Source organism: Mirounga angustirostris, unplaced genomic scaffold (genome assembly GCF_029215605.1).
Source record: "Mirounga angustirostris isolate CCGP_5_RB_7025 unplaced genomic scaffold, mMirAng1.0.hap1 SCAF_7, whole genome shotgun sequence".
NCBI lineage: Eukaryota > Metazoa > Chordata > Mammalia > Carnivora > Phocidae > Mirounga > Mirounga angustirostris.
In genome coordinates, this window is record NW_026991715.1 from 113,236,102 (window position 1) to 113,255,150 (window position 19,049).

Sequence of the window (19,049 nt, forward strand, 5' to 3'; positions counted from 1 at the left end):
TTTTTACTTTGTGTTTTAACTCTTGAACTTTAGGGGTTTCCTGCAGAATTTGCCATGTACTTAAACTATTGTCGTGGGCTGCGCTTTGAGGAAGCCCCGGATTACATGTATCTGAGGCAGCTATTCCGCATTCTTTTCAGGTCAGTTTTTAAGGTGTTTTTAAGACTGTAGACTCTAGTGAGGGAAATTAGTTAAATCCACCCAACACATCTGTTCTGACAGGTAGCAAATTAAAGTGGGTCTAAACCCATATGAATAAAATCTTAAGAAACTGAGTTTGGAAAAAATAATAAAAGAAAGAAACTGAGTTTGGCATGTTTCCATTTGTGGTGCAAATGTGCTTGAAATTATTTTAGTTTGGGATGGAGAAACAGTTGAGTCAGACACAAAGTAGAATCTAACTTTTCCACGATAATTGCCATTCATACTAGATAGAAGTGATTATTGGTGGCCCTTGGAACTCTCCAGCTTTGCTACAGAACCCTATTTAATAACAAAATTAACAGCAATTAAAATAGTTACGGGGTCTATGATTGTGTGGAGACAGGCCTCAGACTCTGGGGTTCCCTAGGTGCAACCCAGAATTGGTCTTGAGCAGAGGGGGAAGTAAAGTACATGTGGCCCGAAATCTTAGTTGGAAGAGGATTAAGAATTGGGGGTAATTCTCTAACCCCAGAAGAGTCTTCTTTCCAAGCCACCAGCATACACATCTCCCCCACAAGCTTACATTCTTATACTTACTCTGATTTGTTCTTAGAAGGTACCTCCTATTTGGATGGTTCCCTAGATAATTGACAGCTTGACTCCATGTTTTTGTTCATGCTGCTGTTCATTGCCACTCCCCTGCCTCTTTCAAGAAAGTAATAAAGTCGGCTTCTTTTTTGAAAAAGGAGATGATTTATTCTTAATGAATACATCAGACCGAAGTAGTGACATCATTTTCCTTCAATTGTGACTTGTAAAAAGTGGAATTAATGAACTGAACATTTAAAAAGTCATGTATATGGAATGAAATCTTTTAGAAATTACCATACTTAAGAGAAAACACTAACTACCATTTCCTTAAAAAGTGCCCTCACTGTCTTGAAAGCTCAATGGAGTATTTAACTAGACTGCATTATTAAAGGATTAACATATACCATACTGTGTTTTACAGGACCCTGAACCACCAATATGACTACACATTTGATTGGACAATGTTAAAGCAGAAAGCAGCACAGCAGGCAGCCTCTTCAAGTGGGCAGGGTCAGCAGGCCCAAACCCCCACAGGCAAGCAAACTGACAAAACCAAGAGTAACATGAAAGGTTAGTAGCCAAGAACCAAGTGACGTTACAGGGAACAAATTGAACACAAAATTGGGTAATTCATTCATTTCTAACAGTGTTAGATCGAGGAGGTGGTTTTAAAATAGTAAAAATTTGGCTCTGTGTTTTTAAAAAAAGACGTCCTTGGAAAATTTGACTACTAACTTTAAACCCAAATGTCCTTGTTCATATATATATGTATATGTATTTGTATATACATATATGTGTGTATATATTATATCATTTCTCTTGGGATTTTGGGTCATTTTTAACAACTGCATCTTTTTTACTCATTCATTAACCCTTTCCAAAATAAATATTTGGTGTTGGGAATATGGTATAATCAATCAATCCAAAATCCTAGACCTAACACTTGTTGATTTTTAATAATGAATCTGGTTAGCTATGGTATTTGGACTTTGTTTCAGACTAACAGTGTTAAGAATTTTTTTCTGCATGTTAAATGCTTTAGCATTTAAAATGGAAAAATGTGAACATGATCTAATTTCCAGAGGTGAGTCTGGCATTGCCCCCAAAATGTCTATCTTCTCAGTTGCAGAGCATCTCATTTGCGCTCTTAAATGCTCAAATAACTGAAAAGCTCGACACATCCTTCCTAGTCAAAAACCAGATCTCTCGTTTAGTTGCGATCTAACTATGTAAGGTTCTTATTTGTCTTGGGCTTTATTTTATAAAATCTTGCAAATACTCAGGTTCTGGGGGTTTGTTGTGGAATTGAATTCTTCAGTTAGGCTTTGCAAATTGGGGGAAAAAACTGGGGCAAATGCCACTGAACTGCTAGTCTGTTTCCTTTCTGTCTCTGGCACTCTTGGTGCTACTGAGGAGTAGAACTGTTAGGGCACAGCTCCAGTCTTGTCACTGTTGCCGTACAGTTCGACTCCTGTGTTTCATGGTTTTTGTTTTTCTTCCCCCCCCCCCCCCCCCCCCCTTCTGGGGCTTACCTCCTGATACCTGCCTACTTTCTGGAAGTGGTGGGCAGGTAAGGTTTGGTCTTTGGTTTCTAATTATTTAATTTCTGAATGACTGCTCTAGTCTGAACTTAGTCGTCTTTGGTCTATATTTTTAGAATTGTATTTTTAAAATTTTGTAATTTAAAAATAGACTCTAATCTGAGGATACTTTTCAAGAAGTATAATTCACTGATGTCATCCTCATCCCAGCAGCTCATCTATTAGGAATGAAGTTGAGATTCTTCTCTTCCATGTTTCTGTATTTGGGAAGGATTCACAGTTGAAGGCTTAATGTAATGGGGCTTCTGAGATGATGAAATTTCAGCTCAGGATAATAAACACTAATGCTTGCCTCTGGGTCTCAGTTGGGACTTAAACTTGTCCCTTGAGTGTTTTAATCATTGTATGACTAATCACAGTGCCATGCCCTTAATGAGGTAGGTTGCTAGCTAGTGTCTCTGAGAAATGGTCCTACCAGTGTAATGTTCTAAACTTAGGACTTTTATTATACCTGAATCTATAGGGTATTTGCTTCTTTTCATAAAATGAAACCAATTTTTGCCTAAAGCTAGCTGGGATAATAGGATCATCACGAGTTGCAGTTTCTAGAACTAAAATTAGATTGAAATCTCCTCTGACCTAGAACATTTCACTTCAGGCATTCAGCAGCTTTCAGAAAGAATTCCCTTATTTTGAGTTAGTTCCATTGTTAGTTTACTGTGTGTCTCTTTCTCAATAAACAAGCAGAATTTTTGTCCTGCCTTATCTAGGTCTTAAAGATGAGAAGTTGGATCCACTGAGTTAGTATGTTTCCTTGGAAAGAAATTGTAATTAAACTTAAGTTTAATCCTTAATTTTGTAGTGTAACTATTTTTCATAAAAGCAACTTAAAAATCTTAAAAGATGTTTGGGGAGCCTGGCTGGCTCAGTCAGTAGAGCATGTGACTCATAATCTCAGGGTCATGAATTCAAGCTCCACTTGAGGGTAGAATTTACTTTTTAAAAAAAGAAAAAGAAAATCTTACAGAATTTTCATAGCAGTGTTAGACCCAGGGTTTATACAAATTATTATATAAACACCAACTTGTAAAATTTTGAATAATTGGACTTTCCCATAAAATGTACTTACCATTGACTACTTTCAGAGAAACATTTTGAGGTAGTATATTTTGATTGCAAGTGAAATACTGCTTGCTCCTAAAATGTGCCATGCCATAGAATACAAACAAAGTTGTATTTGATCTTTGACTTCTCGAAAAGATTTATTTTGGTTATAGAGTTTAGTTCCCCAAACCAATACCACATGAAACCCCCTTTGTATAAAGCTGTGACAGTATAGCAGGTTTGAGAGTGGCAAGAAATGAGTATAGGGAGCCTGTTTCTCTAACCCCAATCCCATTACCCGTGTCACCTGTTAAGAAATTTTTATTAATTCTGGAGTTTGAAGACAGTCGCTCTAGGTTACTTATTTCCTGATTTTCAATCTCTAAATAATCAGGGTATTTAAAAGCATATTCTCTCAGGGTCCGCTACAGTAGTTTTTTATTCAGGGGAGAGCTCATGCAGCTCAGCTATTTGCTGATTCCAAGAAATCCTTTGAGTGATGATGATAACATTATAGTACATTTTTCTAATTAAAATTTTAGAAGATGCTTTTTAAATACATCATACCAGTTTTCGTTCACGGAGTTACACTCTCAGAGGTTTCCCACAGAGAATTGAGTTTCTTAAATGAATCATCAACAGGTAGAGCTATATATTGCAGGAATATCTATTCCTGGAAAAATCCCCCAAATGGTGGTATCGACTAATATTTTATATTATTATTTCTATTTTTTGAAAAATGTGTATCAAATGGTTCTTCCATGGAAAAGTGTAAGTTGTTTCAGCAGTTCACTGAGAATGTCCAGAAAGACTCTTTAAAGTCTGCCTTACTCAGCTAAGATGAGCTTGTTGTGTGTAATAGACTTCTTTCCTAATTACTTCTCTAAAGAAAAGGTCTTTTGAAATATTCCATTCCAAAGCCTATCAAAAGACTAAGAAACAAGGCATTTCTCATATAAAGCCCACTATGATCTGTACTAATTTGCAGTGCTCATGTGCCACAAGATTATAATTACTGTTTTTATGCATATTAAAGAGAAAAATAAAAGATTCACATCTGAGGCACTTTCAAATTCATTTCACTTCCTTTTCTTCAACTATATGTGATTATCAGGAAAGTACCTTTCAAGACATTTAAGAAGTACTAAAGGAAAAGGAAATATTTTTAGGACTTCAGAATCCAGTTAAGATCACCATTTCTTTAGTTGAGGTCAGAGATGGGGAGAATTTCCTAAGGTAGTGAAGCCAAAGTTGGATCCTCACATTTCTTTTCTCATCATCTTAATCCATCTGTTCACTACTCCAGCCATTGATACAAAGCATAAATTTATCATAATATATGTGGGTGTCAAGTTGTTAACAAAAGATAGAAATATTTTTCCATCACATTCTCCTACCATGTCCATGGTCCTCCTTGAATTACCTTCCAGTATTTACTGGGATTCACCTACCATTTCTGTCTAGCTTAACTTTTTCTGACTTCACCAATTGCTGCTAGGAACGTGGCTGGTCACTCAGCAACGTAACCCAAATCACAGGGGAAGACCTTGAAATATCTGGAGACTGATCTTCTCTGAATATACTCAATCTAAAGAAGTGCCAGGAAGCTGCATCTGCTTGCTGAAATTTTTGTCAGCTTTTGTCACGGTGGACAGTACAACTGGAGAGAAAAGAGCTCAGTACCCCAACAGGAAGTGAAGAGGAGTGTGCAAGAATTTGATTTGTGGTTATCTGAAACCCACATCTCCAAGGCTTGCTGGACCTATCAAAAACTTCACCTTGTCAGATTGGATGGATACCACAACAGTCAGAAGACCTAGAAGAGCACAGTGTTGCTGTGACTCAGTGATGTATAATGCAGACCATCTACCAGTTGGGAAAGGAATCAGTTGTAACAGGTATTTTAAAGTTCAACAACCTCAGAATTCTGTAATAGGGAAGACGAAAGAAATCAGATCATTAGTCTGGTTTTCTTAAATGCAGTTTAGCGGTAATATGTATCTTGTATACTTAAGTTGTCATTGATTTGTAGTGATAAAAATAAAATCTATTTTCTTTCTTTCCCAACTTTTAATACATTTTTAGTTTAGTTAGGAAAAGTTATTGTAGTTTTTTTTCTTTAACTTTTATAGTGCCAGTCTGATTCAGAATTGTCCAAGCTTGATTCTGATTTTTGTGTAACCAAAAAACCCACACAGGCAAGTTGTGGAAAAGTTTGCCTGATAAATGACATTGCATGGTGAAGATGGATCTTGTCTTCACATTACTTTTAAAAAGTTAGTTTTCTACTGTGAAAGGATCCAAAAATTTCAAAAGCCCATCACAAACTTCTAAGCCATACTATTATATAAATAGTTCTTTGAACTAGTTTGTGGTTCTATTTAAAAAAAAAAAAAAAAATCAAGGACATCTGAAGTGAATTCACAATAAGAGCTGATATATAATCTTCAGATTTTGGAGTAAGGGGGTAGACTCTCATTAGTTAAATAAACATTTTTTTTTCTTTTGCAGATTTGAAAAGAAACTTAAGTGTAGCTATTAACTCAGTGGTCCCAGTGATCAACTCTGTTTTAACTTTGTTTTTCCCTCTTTTTTTTAGGAACAAAGGGATCCATTCCTTATTTTAACTGTTGTTGCAGTGAAGATGGGTTTTGGGACTTTTAAAAGCCAGAAGCCAGGAGAGACCACCTAAACTACAAGATAAAAACCAAGGACTCATGCACACTGGGAAGAAGAATGCTTAGCCCTTGAAGATTGAATGTTGAATACCTGCTGAATGCTCCCACTGAGATTTTTCTTAAACTTCAGTAACATCTTAGGACAAATCACTGGAGAAACACTGATCTCTGGGTGGAGTATCCTACCATTGGCCGATCTGAAGAGTTAAATCTGGATTTGACTGCTCTATTCTACCGGGAATATTTTTAGGCTAGCCTTTGTCTGATCCCTAAGCAATTGTAATCATTAATTGACCCAGGAATTTCTAAAATATCAGATTAAAAGATGAACCAGATAAAATTCTTATCTAGATACAATTTTTATCCCTATTAAAGACACAAGAGTTTCTAATATTTTGACTGACAATATAACTTAAGCTTTCTTTTTAGTTAGTGACAGTGGTTTCCATTTTAAAGCTGTTTGGATATTCAGCGTAGTAATTAAATGGCTCAGTATAATGTAATTGCATAGCAAGCTATGATAAATCATTTTAGTAGTTGCATAAACATTTTTCTTTATCGTATTTAAGAATAATTGCGGGACTTCAAATGCTCATCAGGGTAAGGGTCATTACAGTTTAGCTAATTCATAGTTTTAATCTGCTTTGTAATAATCTGTATTTTAACATTGGAATTAGGTTACAGAATATGGTCTTACTTTAAAACTTAATTCAGGTTTGGTTTGACAGCCTTTTCTTCTTATGCTTACCTTGGTATTTCTGTTTAGTAATACATACCAAATAGATAATACTCCTTGTGGCGAAGCACATTTTTAGAAAGTTTCGTTTTTCATTTTTGGCATTTGCTTTATGAATTTAGTACTTGGACAGGCAACAAAGGTCTATTTTGTACCAGCTCCGTTAGTCAAGGTAGAGAGAGAAAAGTGTACGACACTTGTTTGTCCTCAGGTCTTTAGCCCAATATGTTTTTAAGTGGATGAAGATGACTTTCTGCCCTCGGATGGAAAAACTCCTAGTTAACAAGTGAGACAGTATTAACCAAGAAATGACATATCAATGTGTGGTATTATCCTGGAAAAGGGGGGCATTTATGCATGCAAAGCAAATTATAGAAGCATATTATTTATCGCACAAAGCCCACTGGAGATGGTCCAACAAATGTTTGAGAAGCACAAAAAAGGGAGAAGTTTATGATTAACAAAAACATGGTTTCAGTGCTGAAGAAGTGAGAGATCAGAGTGAGCTAGAAAGAACAATAATGAGGCAGCTATAAGAGTTTGCAAGGGGGTGCACCAAGGGGCACAGACACCTCTAAGGATGGCTGTTGGTGAGAGGAGGTGGCACTGATGGGATTTTCATGTCGAGAAGTAGGCGTATTTCCTTTCTGCTTTTAGCCATAGATAAAGCTTGTAGGTAATAGAGATCAGCATTTCCTCTAGTGGTCTTTAGCCACAGATGAGACATGCAGCTATTATTACCTGAAGCTGTTTTCTATTCAAACCTGCCTGGATGTGGAAGTCTTAGAGTCTAATTGTGTGGGAGGAGGGTAGTAGTTATATGGTGGGAAGGCTTAAGAAATAAATAAAGCCAAAAAAAAAAAAGCCTCACTTGTTTATATTTTCAAATCTGGGGCAAAACCTCACCTTTTTAATGTAATTGATGGAAGTAAAGAATTTTGAAAGATATATATGGTTTCTGTATAAAAATCATACACTTAACCAAGTTTGTGTTCTATGGAATAATTCAGTTATGTGTTGAGTACATTTATTATTAAAGCTTATTGTTCCTTATTTGTATCAGAAATAATGTGCAGAAAGGTTCCTGGACATAGTATGATTAAAACATATATACTTTCTAATTTTTAAGGCAAAGCAATCTATTTTTCATTCATTTGATAAATATTTGAACACATAACATGCTCTAGGTATTAGAGATACAGAAGTAAACAAAACAGGCTCATTGGAATCACCAGTAATTCTCTGCTTGAGAATTGTATGCTGACTGGGAAGACTGATTGACTGTATACCACTCCTACCTAAAGGCATCTAGAACAGAAAAGGGTTTTTTCTTGTTTTAAAAAATTGACCTAGTCATTTTCAAATAGATGAAAATAACACAAGTCACCGTTCTAAAGTAATTATTAGCTCAGTTTCACCCAATTTCCCAATTTTGGGTGTAGTTTTTTAAAAAAATACATTTTTTAATTTGGAATTTTAACATTCTTCTTTCTGTTTTGATTTTTTTTTTTTTTTTTTAAACAGGTTTCTAAGCATGAATCGAGGAACAGAAGAAGCAGAGCAGATGATCGGAGCAGCATTTGTTTCTCCCCAAATCTAGGAATTTTAGTTCATATGTACACTAGCCAGTGGTTGTGAACAACCATTTACTTGGTGTAAAGAACTTAATTTCAGTATAAACTGGCTCTGGGCAGCATTGGTGATGCCGTGTCCCGAGTTGTAGCCGCTGTAATTGTGAATATTAACTGAGATAGTGAAACATGGTGTCCAGTTTTCTATTGCATTTTTTCAAGTGGAAAAGTTAACTAAATGGTTGACACACACAAATTGGTGGAGAAATTGTGCATATGCCAATTTTTTTGTTAAAATCTTTTATTTTGAACTATACTGCTTTGAGATCTCATTTCAGAAGAACGGCATGAACAGTCTTCAGCCACAGTTGTGATGGTTGTAAATGCTCACAATTGTGCATTCTTAGGGTTTATCCATCCCTGGGGTTTGCAAGTTGTTCACTTAAAACATTCTTAAAATGGTTGGCTTCTTGTTTGCAAGCCAGCTGATATGGTAGCAACCAAAGATTCCAGTGTTTGAGCATACGAAAGACTCTGCCTGCTTACCTGTGCTAGAAATAACAGCATCTAAAAGTGAAGACTTAAGAAAAACTTAGTGACTACTAGATTATCCTTAGGACTCTGCATTAACTCTATAATGTTCTTGGTATTAAAAAAAAAACATATTTGTCACAGAAATTTAGTTAACATCTTACAACTGAACATGTATGTATGTTGCTTAGATAAATGTAATCACTGTAAACATCTATATGATCTGGGATTTTGTTTTTATTTTGAAATGGGAGCTTTTTTGTTTACAAGTTCATTAAAAACTAAAAACTGTTTCTGTAAGGAAATGAGATTTTTTTTTAACAACAAAAATGCCTTGCTGACTCACTATGAAATCAAAATCTCCCCAATTTTTTAATAGACTACTTCAAGCCATTTGTTACATATACTATTCCTTTGCAAATCATTTTAGATTTAGTGTTACAACTTTTCCTCAGATTTTTTTATTTAATTTTTTTTTTTTTTTTTTTTTTTTTTTTTTGGTGGTCTGAAGGGGAAAGGCATTCTTTCATTTTTCCTGTTTTAGTGACTTGCAGGCACAGTCCCTAGTGCTGCAGCTGCCAGGGCTTGGTGGTGTAACTCCTGCAGCCTCAGACTACACAGCTGGACTGATTTTGATTAAGAATGAAAGCGTTAAAGGGTTTAACTACCATTTTGTAGTTTTTCTTCAAATTCCTTGTTAATTGGAGTTGAGCAGGTTGATTCTTAACCTTGGAGAGCATCCCACCAGGTGAGGTTCATGTGATTGCTGACCCTCCCTAAGCCCCTGTTCTTTTCCCTCAGTTATCTGCGCTTCCTCTCAATCTTAAATGCACTCTTTTCTTGCCTCTCTCTGACCCAAGAGAAAGAAAGCTTACTGACAGTAATTCTTTAAATAGTGTAATTTATTCATTTATAGCATGTCAGGATAAATTAAAAGAACCTTTGTCTGAAAATGCTGCCAGAAGCCTGTTGTGTAAATGTAGGTATTTTGTAAAAATAACCTTGAAACTGTACATTGACACATGTTTGGTCAGATTGTGTCAGGTTTAAGTTTTATTTCTTTTTTCTTTTTTAAAACTACTTTAGCAATAATTAATCCCATGATTACCACATTCTGCTATTAAAGGGTCTGTTAGCACCATCACACTGCAGAAATCTTAATGAGTGCGAACTTTTGGGGTAGGCAGCTTATTTGTTTCTTTTCTATCCACCCCTGTCAGTTAAGGTATTTGTTTCTTGACTAATAATAAACCCTTTGATACTTTTAGCCAGAAATCAGTCTCATAAAGCTATTTTTGAGTATAGTTTGTGTAAAATAAAAATGTTTAGCTTCGGTAATAACTTTTCCAAGCTGAACTCCCTCTAGCAAGATATTTTTCAGTGCTTTTATTTACTATGCACTTAGACTATGCACTTTTTCTGAAATATTTTTGTAACACTTAACTTTTTTGTATTTTTGCCATTTGAAAAGGTTGTGGTGTAGTTGGTCTGTAATTAAGTTGCAGATTTAAAACTGCTGTTAGCTTTGTAAATCAAAATATAGGTGTTTTTGTCCTGGTATATCTTCATTCCATCTGCAGCTGGAGCTGGAATCCCATTGATCTTCTAGCTACCATTCATTTTCTTCACAGTTCACAAAAGAAGAATGTGAAATTCAGTGAATGCTGTTACTAATCCTGTCGGGAGATGAATCTCATTTCACCAAAATTAAATTATCTTTTTCCACTACAATGATGATACAAGTTGAAGACACATCACTCTGAAATTGGAAGACCTCACCACTTAAGGCTCCGCAGTGGCTTACCCAGCTGAACTCTAGGTTACTACTCTACTTTGTTCACCCATTGGGGGGTACAGTTTTTTTTAAATGTTGGGAGATGGCCATTCTAACTACTGTTGAATGTCTCTGTTTTGGGAAGGTATAACAAGAAAATAAAAAAGAATATATATGAAGGGAGAGACTGGTTATCTCCTCCCATATGGTTGTGCTCATGCTCCTATGGCCTACAAATGACATTTTGGAGGTTGTGTTTACTATTATTTTCATCAACAAACAGCAAGAGATTTTCCTATTTCTGCTAGTCCTTGCAACACTATTAAAATGTTTCAAGCAGAGAATACTGTAATGATTATAAACTTAATTACATTGTAATAAAAATACCAAGCAAGATTTTAGAACCCAAGGCAATAAGCTAGTGTTTCCTAACATTTGCTGAAATACAGGGTTCTAGCTTAAGTAGAATGAACTGTGGGACTTCTAAGAAGGGTGCCCTAGACTCCCAGCTCTTGAAAATTCAGTCTGATACAGACTCTTCCTGAGCAAATGAATATGTAGCAGTATTTTAGGTTTTAAAGGGATAACCATTTGATCAAAATGTGAGTAGGTCTGTATGAGGTGTAGCAAAGTGTCAACAATTTATCTCAGGTATGCTGTCCCCCTTTAAAGTGAGACTGTTGAGACTATACCTTGACAGAGTTGTTTTGTGCATTTTTTGAAATGGCCGAAGATGATGATGAATGAAGAGTAAGTTGATCTAATCCGGCTGTGCATTACCAAACAGCACATTGTTGAAGTGAGATGACTTGTTTTCTCAACTGACTTGTTAGATCAGTTTTGAGGACATAGGCAAAAGTAATGAAAATGTTGAGCAATGGGAGAGCTATTAAACTTAGCTGACCGAGGCCTGTTTCAAGTTGTGCTCAAATGGCATTGTGTCTTGCTGAGACTTTGGACCCACAGTGACTAGAATTTCACAATGAGAAGGAAAAGCAAGTTGGAGAGATCTGGGAATTCACACTTCATTCAGTTGTTGGGTCTCTGCTCTTTTTCAGCCTGGCAGGGTGAACTAGTTCATTCTACCCTTTGCCTTTACCAAATCAGAGCCCTTGAAGAGGTTTTTTTTTTTTTTTTTAAGATTTTATTTATTAGGGAGCACAAGGAGGGGGAGAGCTACAGGGAGAGGGAGAAGCAGGCTCCCTGCCAAGCAGGGAGCCCGATGCAGGGCTCGATCCCAGGACCCCGGGATCATGATGTGAGCCGAAGGCAGACGCTTAACCGAACCACCACTGAACCACCCAGGCGCCCCTGGAAGAGGTTTTTTTGAGGAACTGCTACTATTGGCACAGTGTACACCTATCTGGATCAAAAATTATGAAGACATGTTTGTAATGGTGATGGTTTTAAGTACTGGGAGCAGTTCATTGATGTCAGTACCACCCAAGACCTGAGCCAGAGCACCTGACTCCTTAAATGACTTCTGAATGGGAAGAAGTGTAAGGTGGAGATGGATGAAGTGTTAAGTGACCAGTAAGTTAGATCCATGTCCTTCATAGTGAGGAGGCCAACCAGGGTATGTATGAGTTGTTAAAAGGAGTGTAGATAAATGAGGGGGGGCAGATCACTGGGGAGCAGCAAATGAAAAATCTGAAATACAGGACTAGGTACAGAAGGTAGAGAACTGCTGCAGGACCATAAAGGAATGGATACAAATCAAGTGCTCTTTAGAAGGATCAGAGAGTACTCTGAGGAATCAAATGGAGGTTGGCAACACATTTAAGCTGTAGGGAGACCAGGGCCATTCCATGAGAGCAAAAGGGTGTGGAAAACCTGTGAATAGGAAACTTTATTCAGAGTCCAGGTAAAGAGACTTTTACAATTCACTTTGATACAAAAACTGGGGGAGGATTAGATTATCCATTGGTAGTGAAAAAAGGGTAGTGTGGAATCTGCAGGTTATGCCCTATTCTGTCAAAATCACGAAAAATCCTGAAGCATCTTACTTACCAAAGGAGACATTTCAGAGGAATTTATGGTTCAGGTCCAATTCTCAGCTCTCCCAACATAGTGTCTTATTTGGAAGAAGTGGGGAGAGATTCCATATTAGGATGAAATTTAGCAGCTGGTGTGAAACTACAGAGTGCTGATGCCCCAAAGCCACTTTTGCCTATAGCAAAATTTAGGTGTGTTTATATACATTTCTTTGGTGCCATTGAAGATTTATTTTAGACTGGGAGAGTCTTAAGCAGACTGACTGAGCGCAGAGCCTGATGGTAGGCTTAATCCATGACCCTGAAATCAGGATCTGAGCTGAAACCAAGAGTCACGTTTAACCAACTGCACCACTAAAGATAATAATACAGGGGCACCTGGCTGGCTCGGTAGAGCATGTGGCTTTTGATTAACACAGATTGTGAGTTTAAGCCTACCATGTTGGGCGTAAAGCTTTAAGAAAGTTAATACGGGTTTTAGCTTTAGTCTTGGGTTTTGTTTTGTTTTTTTAATTTATTAGGGACACAGCGAGAGAGGGAACACAAGCAGGGGGAATGGGGGAGGGAGAAGCAGGCTTCCTGGTGAGCAGGGAGCCCAATGCGGGGCTCCATCCCAGGACCCTGGGATCATGACCTGAGCCAAAGGCAGATGCTTAACGACTGAGCCACCCAGGCGCCCCTTTGTTCTTGAGTCAAGGAAATTTTTGTTCCTTTTCATTGATAAAACCATGACTCGCACAGTTATCCACTAAATATCATGGTTCAAATATTAAGGCCAGAGTAGGTCATCTCAGTGAACTGAATCAATACCTGGGTTTTATGTAGGCCTTTAGTCTACAAGGTGCTTCTTTTTTTTTTTTTTTTTTTAAAGATTTTATCTATTTATTCATTAGAGACAGAGAGGCAGAGGGAGAAGCAGGCTCCCAAGGAGCAGGGAGCCCGATGCGGGATTCGATCCCAGGACCCTGAGATCATGACCCGAGCCGAAGGCAGACGCCCAACCATCTGAGCCACCCAGGCGCCCTACAAGGTGCTTCTTAACCTTTTGTTTTTGTTACTTCTGTATCATTTAAGGGGCACCTGGCTGGCTTGGTCAGTAGGGCATGCCACTCTTGATCTCAATTGTGTGAGTTCAAGCCCCACGTTGGGCATAGAGTTTACTTAAATTACGAGAGTAGTACAGAGAGGGACGCCTGGGTGGCTCAGTCGGACAAAAAAAAAAAAAAATAGTACAGAGATACCCCATTGTGCTCAACATTGTTTACATTGTTGTTTACACTGTACCCCTTTATTGTTCCTGCATCTTCTCTTTAAACCTGCACTTCTAACATTTTTACTTATTGTAGAAAGAGCCGGGGGAGTGGGGGCGCGATGCAGAGAATCCTAAGTGAGCTCGGTGCCCAGTGCAGAGCCCAATGTGGGGCTCCATTTCATAACCCTGAGAACACGACTTGACCCGAAATAAGAGATGCTTAACTGAGCCACCCAGGCACCCCTGTACCTAAATATGTTAATGTAGGTTTTTTTAAGAACAGACATGCTCATACTAACCATGGTACAATCCTCAAAATCGGAACATTTTAAGATTGACCCAATGTTCTAGTCCAGCCTGTTTCATCAGTTATCCCAAGTGTCTTTCATAACACTTCTTCAAATTGTCCAGGATCGAACACAGGGGCCATTTATTGTAGTTAGTTGTGCCTGGGTAGTGTTTTTTCATTTGGAACAGTACCTCACCCTTTTGTCTTTCATGACTTTTTGTATTTCATGTGTGTGTGTGTGTGTGTGTTTTGTTTTCCAGCTATGTTCACTGAGGGCCTGGAACCCCTGCTACTACAGTAGCCGTGAGCACACCTGAGCACCCAGATCTTGATTTCTAAATGCTGAAAGGAGCCATGGCTCCTTGGAGAAATGTCCAGCTTTAGGGCTGGGGTAGAGAAAATAAGATGAACCTGGGACATTCTGATTTGCCAGGAAGAAAGGAAATCTCAAAAAATGATGAGTGCATGTCAGAACACTGGAGCCACTCAAAAGATTCTTACTGGTCAACTGTGTATCAAGTCGATTATGAAAGTATTGATTACAACTATATTCATATAAAAATGAGGAGCAGGGAAAGCTTTTAAAAGAACATCAACTAAGAAAATAATGCATTTGAAAAATCATTTTACTAAAGGGAGAAAGTGCAAGTTTGATGAGCAGGAACATTTACATTGTCCTAAAAGTGTTAACTTGCCATGTAATAATATGCATTACTTGCCAGGGGACATTCTAAAAAATCCCCAACCTGGACACGCAGTTGGAGAGGTGGTATGATCATCCCCATTTTAAAGATTGAAATACTAAGTTTCATAGAATGTCTTTGAAAATTAAGGAATTTGAATCCATAAAGAACTTTACAGCTGTCAAAATTCTGTGCATCATCTGACCATCTTTTTAACAATTCATGAAACAGTTACTGGGCGCCTGGGTGGCTCAGTTGGTTAAGCGACTGCCTTCAGCTCGGGTCATGATCCCAGGGTCCTGGGATTGAGTCCCACATCGGGCTCCCTGCTCTGCGGGGAGCCTGCTTCTCCCTCTCCCACTCCCCCTGCTTGTGTTCCCTCTCTCGCTGTGTCTCTCTCTGTCAAATAAATAAATAAAATCTTTAAAAAAAAAAAAAACAATTCATGAAACAGTTACTATCTTTCCCGTTAGAAAAGAATTGAGAAGGGATGCCTAGGTGGCTCAATCAGTTAAGCATCTGCCTTTGGCTCGGGTCATGATCGCAGGATCCTGGGATCAAGTCCCGCATTGGGCTCCTTGCTCAACGGGGAGCCTGCTTCTCCCTCTGCCTTCTGCTACCCCTGCTTGTGTCCTCTCTCTCTGACAAATAAATAAAATCTTAAAAATTAAAAAAAAAAAAAAATTGAGAAAACGGTTACTCAAGATACGGCATCTGTTAAGTTTTACAGAGCCAGGCCTGAAACCTGATTTCCTTTAGTTTTTCTATGGTTAGACCTGGTGTTCTTCCCTTTTTAAATTTTATCACCATTTGAAAACCAGAGGTTGCTAATATTAACCATCATTTATTGAATGCTATATGCCAGGCACCTTTCCAAGTATGTTATGTCTATTAATTTGCCTAATTGTCCTAGCTTCCCAATGAGGTAAGTCCTGTCTCCGTTTTACTTTTGTGGATCCTGAAGCGCACAGGGCTGCAAGGGGTACTTCTGTTCTCGAATTCTCGAACTAAGAACTTAACTCCCCCCTTTAAAATAATTGATGTTGTCTATGTATCTTTATCAGATAGGGTGGCAGCCTAGGAGTTAAAAAAGTCTAAAACAATGTCATAAAGGTTTTAAGTCCTCTCTCAACTTGGGGTGTTAGTAGAGTTTGCATTTAGGACTTAACTACTAGATCTTGTTTTTCTTAAGTGTCTTGGAAATCAGTTGATGGAAGTGAAGCCCATAAAGATGTACAGATACGCTGAAATTATCACAACCAAAACTAGAACGCAGGTCAAAAAGATTTTATTTTTTTTCCCTAGTGGCACTCGCCATTAAGCCAGAGCAGTTCTTTTACATATTGCGTTTATCAACCAGCTTTTACCTAGTTATCACCAAGAACCTCATCTGCTTGCTAATGATAGCAGGAAGAAATTGTCAGCCAGTTTTGCTCCTCACCAGTCTTACTAAAAATTGAACATTTTTTCGAGGTCATCTTAAAACAATTAAAATTTAAAATTATCAGTGTTGGATAGTGTAAGATAACCCTACCCATGTCTAGTCAAGAGTGGAATGCATTAATAAAATTGCATTCTGTTAGAGAAACAAATTTGTTCAAGTTATTTTCCCTTGGGGTTGTGAATATTTCCTGTATATTTTTGGAGCATTTTCATGTAACCAGGTTTGTGTAGGTTGTCTTTTTTTTTTTTAAAGATTTTATTTATTTATTTGAGAGAGAGAGAATGAGAGACAGAGAGCATGAGAGGGAGGAAGGTCAGAGGGAGAAGCAGACTCCCCGCCGAGCAGGGAGCCCGATGCGGGACTCGATCCCGGGACTCCAGGATCATGACCTGAGCCGAAGGCAGCCGCCCAACCAACTGAGCCACCCAGGCGCCCAGTGTAGGTTGTTCTGATACACTAGTACCTTCACTGAAAAGGGTCTTCTACCCCCAGTTCGGTAGTACTTTTATATCCTGATAATGACATTTATAGAGCATGATGTCTTAGGTAGAAAAAATGTAGCCCTTTCTCAGCATTACCATATTAAGTATGCAGTGTTACTGATCCAGAGAAGTAAATAGTTTGAATAACCATTGGAAACAATTTCTGTGGGATGTCAGGCAGCCATACATTGGTTCTCTGCCAATGGACAGTGGCACAAATCTTGGTGGTGATAAAGTGCTGCATTAGATATTTAGGATTGGAAGAAGGGGGGGTATTTTTAGAAACGGCTCTCAACAGTTGCTAAGTAAATTTTTTTAATTGCAAAACTGGTTTGCACTGTGGTAACATGCAGCTCCATTAAGAGTGTAATGTTTTAGTCTAGGTTTAGAAGCACAGTAAAAAACTAATAAGCTCGCCTCTAGATGGGGTGTGTGTGTGCACGTGCACCTGTGCTCATGTGCAAGTGTCAGTAGAAAGACCTAAAAACATGAAAATATTCTTGACTATTTTGACCAGCCTGCCCTCTGCAAAATGGTGAAGGAAGTGTAGATTGCTGCTGCTTTATCTTAAATTTTATGTAACGACCACATATGGGGTTTTTTAAGCCTGTGTACAAAAGTGCAAGTTGTGCACAAACAGTAATCAGCATTAATTTTACTCACAGATAGATTAGCAGTTAAAGAGCATTTGCTGAGTCTCTTAAGTGCTGGGCACTGTGCTCCTCCCTGGGAATTCAGGAGTGACAGTTCATATGAGACTATGCAATATGGGATTTTACCAAAATGAGTGCAATACCAGCGAAGCAGATGGAAGTCAGAGGAGATAATCTCTGAATTGCATTTTGAAGGATGAGTAAGATTTTGTCAAGCGCAGGAGACTCCTCACTTCGAGACTAATCCTGGAGGAATGGTAGCAAAACACACCCACATGAATAATTTAATCTGGCTGAATACTCCTTTAGCATAGAGCCGGCTGAGTGGTTCAGGCAGTGTGCATGCTAGAGGTTCACATCTCATTTATAATGAGATTAACTGAGTAATATGTAAGCTTTACATAGGTTTTTTACAAAAAGTTGAAGTAATTCAGATGTAAAGACAGTTTCACTGGAGTACAAGTCCTTGCATTGCAGTCAAGCAAGAAATCTGAGCACGGTAATAATGAGAGAAAATGACCTCATGTGGTAGGGGCAGAGGAGGATGACAAGGTGTGGGGAAATCCAAGCAGCGAGCATAAACTGAACTTTTTTTTTTTTTCTTAAACTGAACTTCAAGGAAAGGTGGTGGGCGGTGCGGGGTGGGGGGTGGAGAGAAGGTGGTTCTCTGAGCTGACAGCAGAGTATCCTGATCCCCTTGCACCAATCACACGCCTGTCTACAGTGTCAGGCACATGGTGCTATCAGCTGCTTCATAACTTCCTAAATTGGTGGTGATGGTTAGGAGTCCTTGGGTCCTGTTACATACTGAAAGCAAGTCTTTTGTTGGGTTTTAAGGCTGATAATCTGCCCCAGTGGGATAAATGTATTCAGTGTCTTTTGAAGTGCCATTTGCCTATCTTCAATTTCTATCTTTAGAGGAAAATATGCTGTGTTTATAACTGAGCATCAGGAAGGACAGTACCAGATATTAATTGTATCGTCACCCAGGAGAATATTAAGCCAAATGCAGGGTTTTGCTGCTTGCAAAATCTGGAGATACCCAGTGCTCTGCTTTTTTGTCTCCCAGTACTGTATATGGAATGGTAACAGACTAAGAGGGATAAACCGAATAGCAATACATGGAAAGTAAACAAGTTCATTGAAGCTTGAAGCTGTGATCTTCCTTTGGAATAATACCCTGTTCAGTATCACAGAGCTGATTAGCGTCAGGTCTAGGAGAGACTCCAGCTGGAACCCTTTTGCCACTAAACTGCTGCTGCAGGCACAGGGCAGTGATTGTCCTAAGTAGAGCTCCAGGGACCAATAGGAGGATGTGGGAACTTGTTAGAAACACACATTCTCATGCTCTGCTCCAGACGTACTGAATCGAACTCGGGATGGAGCCCATCAATCTGTGCGTTAAGAAGACCCCTCAAGTGATTCTCATGCTGACAAAAGTTTGAGCAACACTGGCAAAGGAGAATGAAACCAAATGGGAAGCAGAGGGAACCTGGGAAAGTACGTGGGTGTAAGAGCTATGATTTGTTTCAGTTTCCTCACCTATAAAAAGGGAATAACCCCTAGATTGTCACCCTGCTGG

At 38.4% G+C, this 19,049-nt stretch overlaps 1 protein-coding gene across 14 annotated transcripts in view; it reads left to right on the forward strand.

Moving 5' to 3' along the window:
* The window catches only part of CSNK1A1 (casein kinase 1 alpha 1), a 47,841-nt gene extending 36,992 nt beyond the window's left edge, over positions 1-10,849 (forward strand). For 3 of the 14 annotated variants that reach the window (XR_010413253.1, XR_010413250.1, XR_010413252.1), the window contains 5 exons: positions 34-140; positions 1,157-1,305; positions 4,879-5,278; positions 5,980-6,230; positions 8,319-10,849. Coding sequence is in view for 6 of the 14 variants with exons in the window: in XM_064596681.1 (XP_064452751.1) it covers positions 34-140; positions 1,157-1,305; positions 4,879-4,931 (309 nt within the window). In the remaining 8 variants the exon portion in view is untranslated. Of the gene's footprint in view, positions 1-33; positions 141-1,156; positions 1,311-4,878; positions 5,280-5,979; positions 6,231-8,318 lie in introns of those variants that run through there. The other 11 variants (XM_045903108.3, XM_045903129.3, XM_045903090.3 and 8 more) reach the window with 9 other exon arrangements.
* Positions 10,850-19,049: the final 8,200 nt, after the last annotated feature.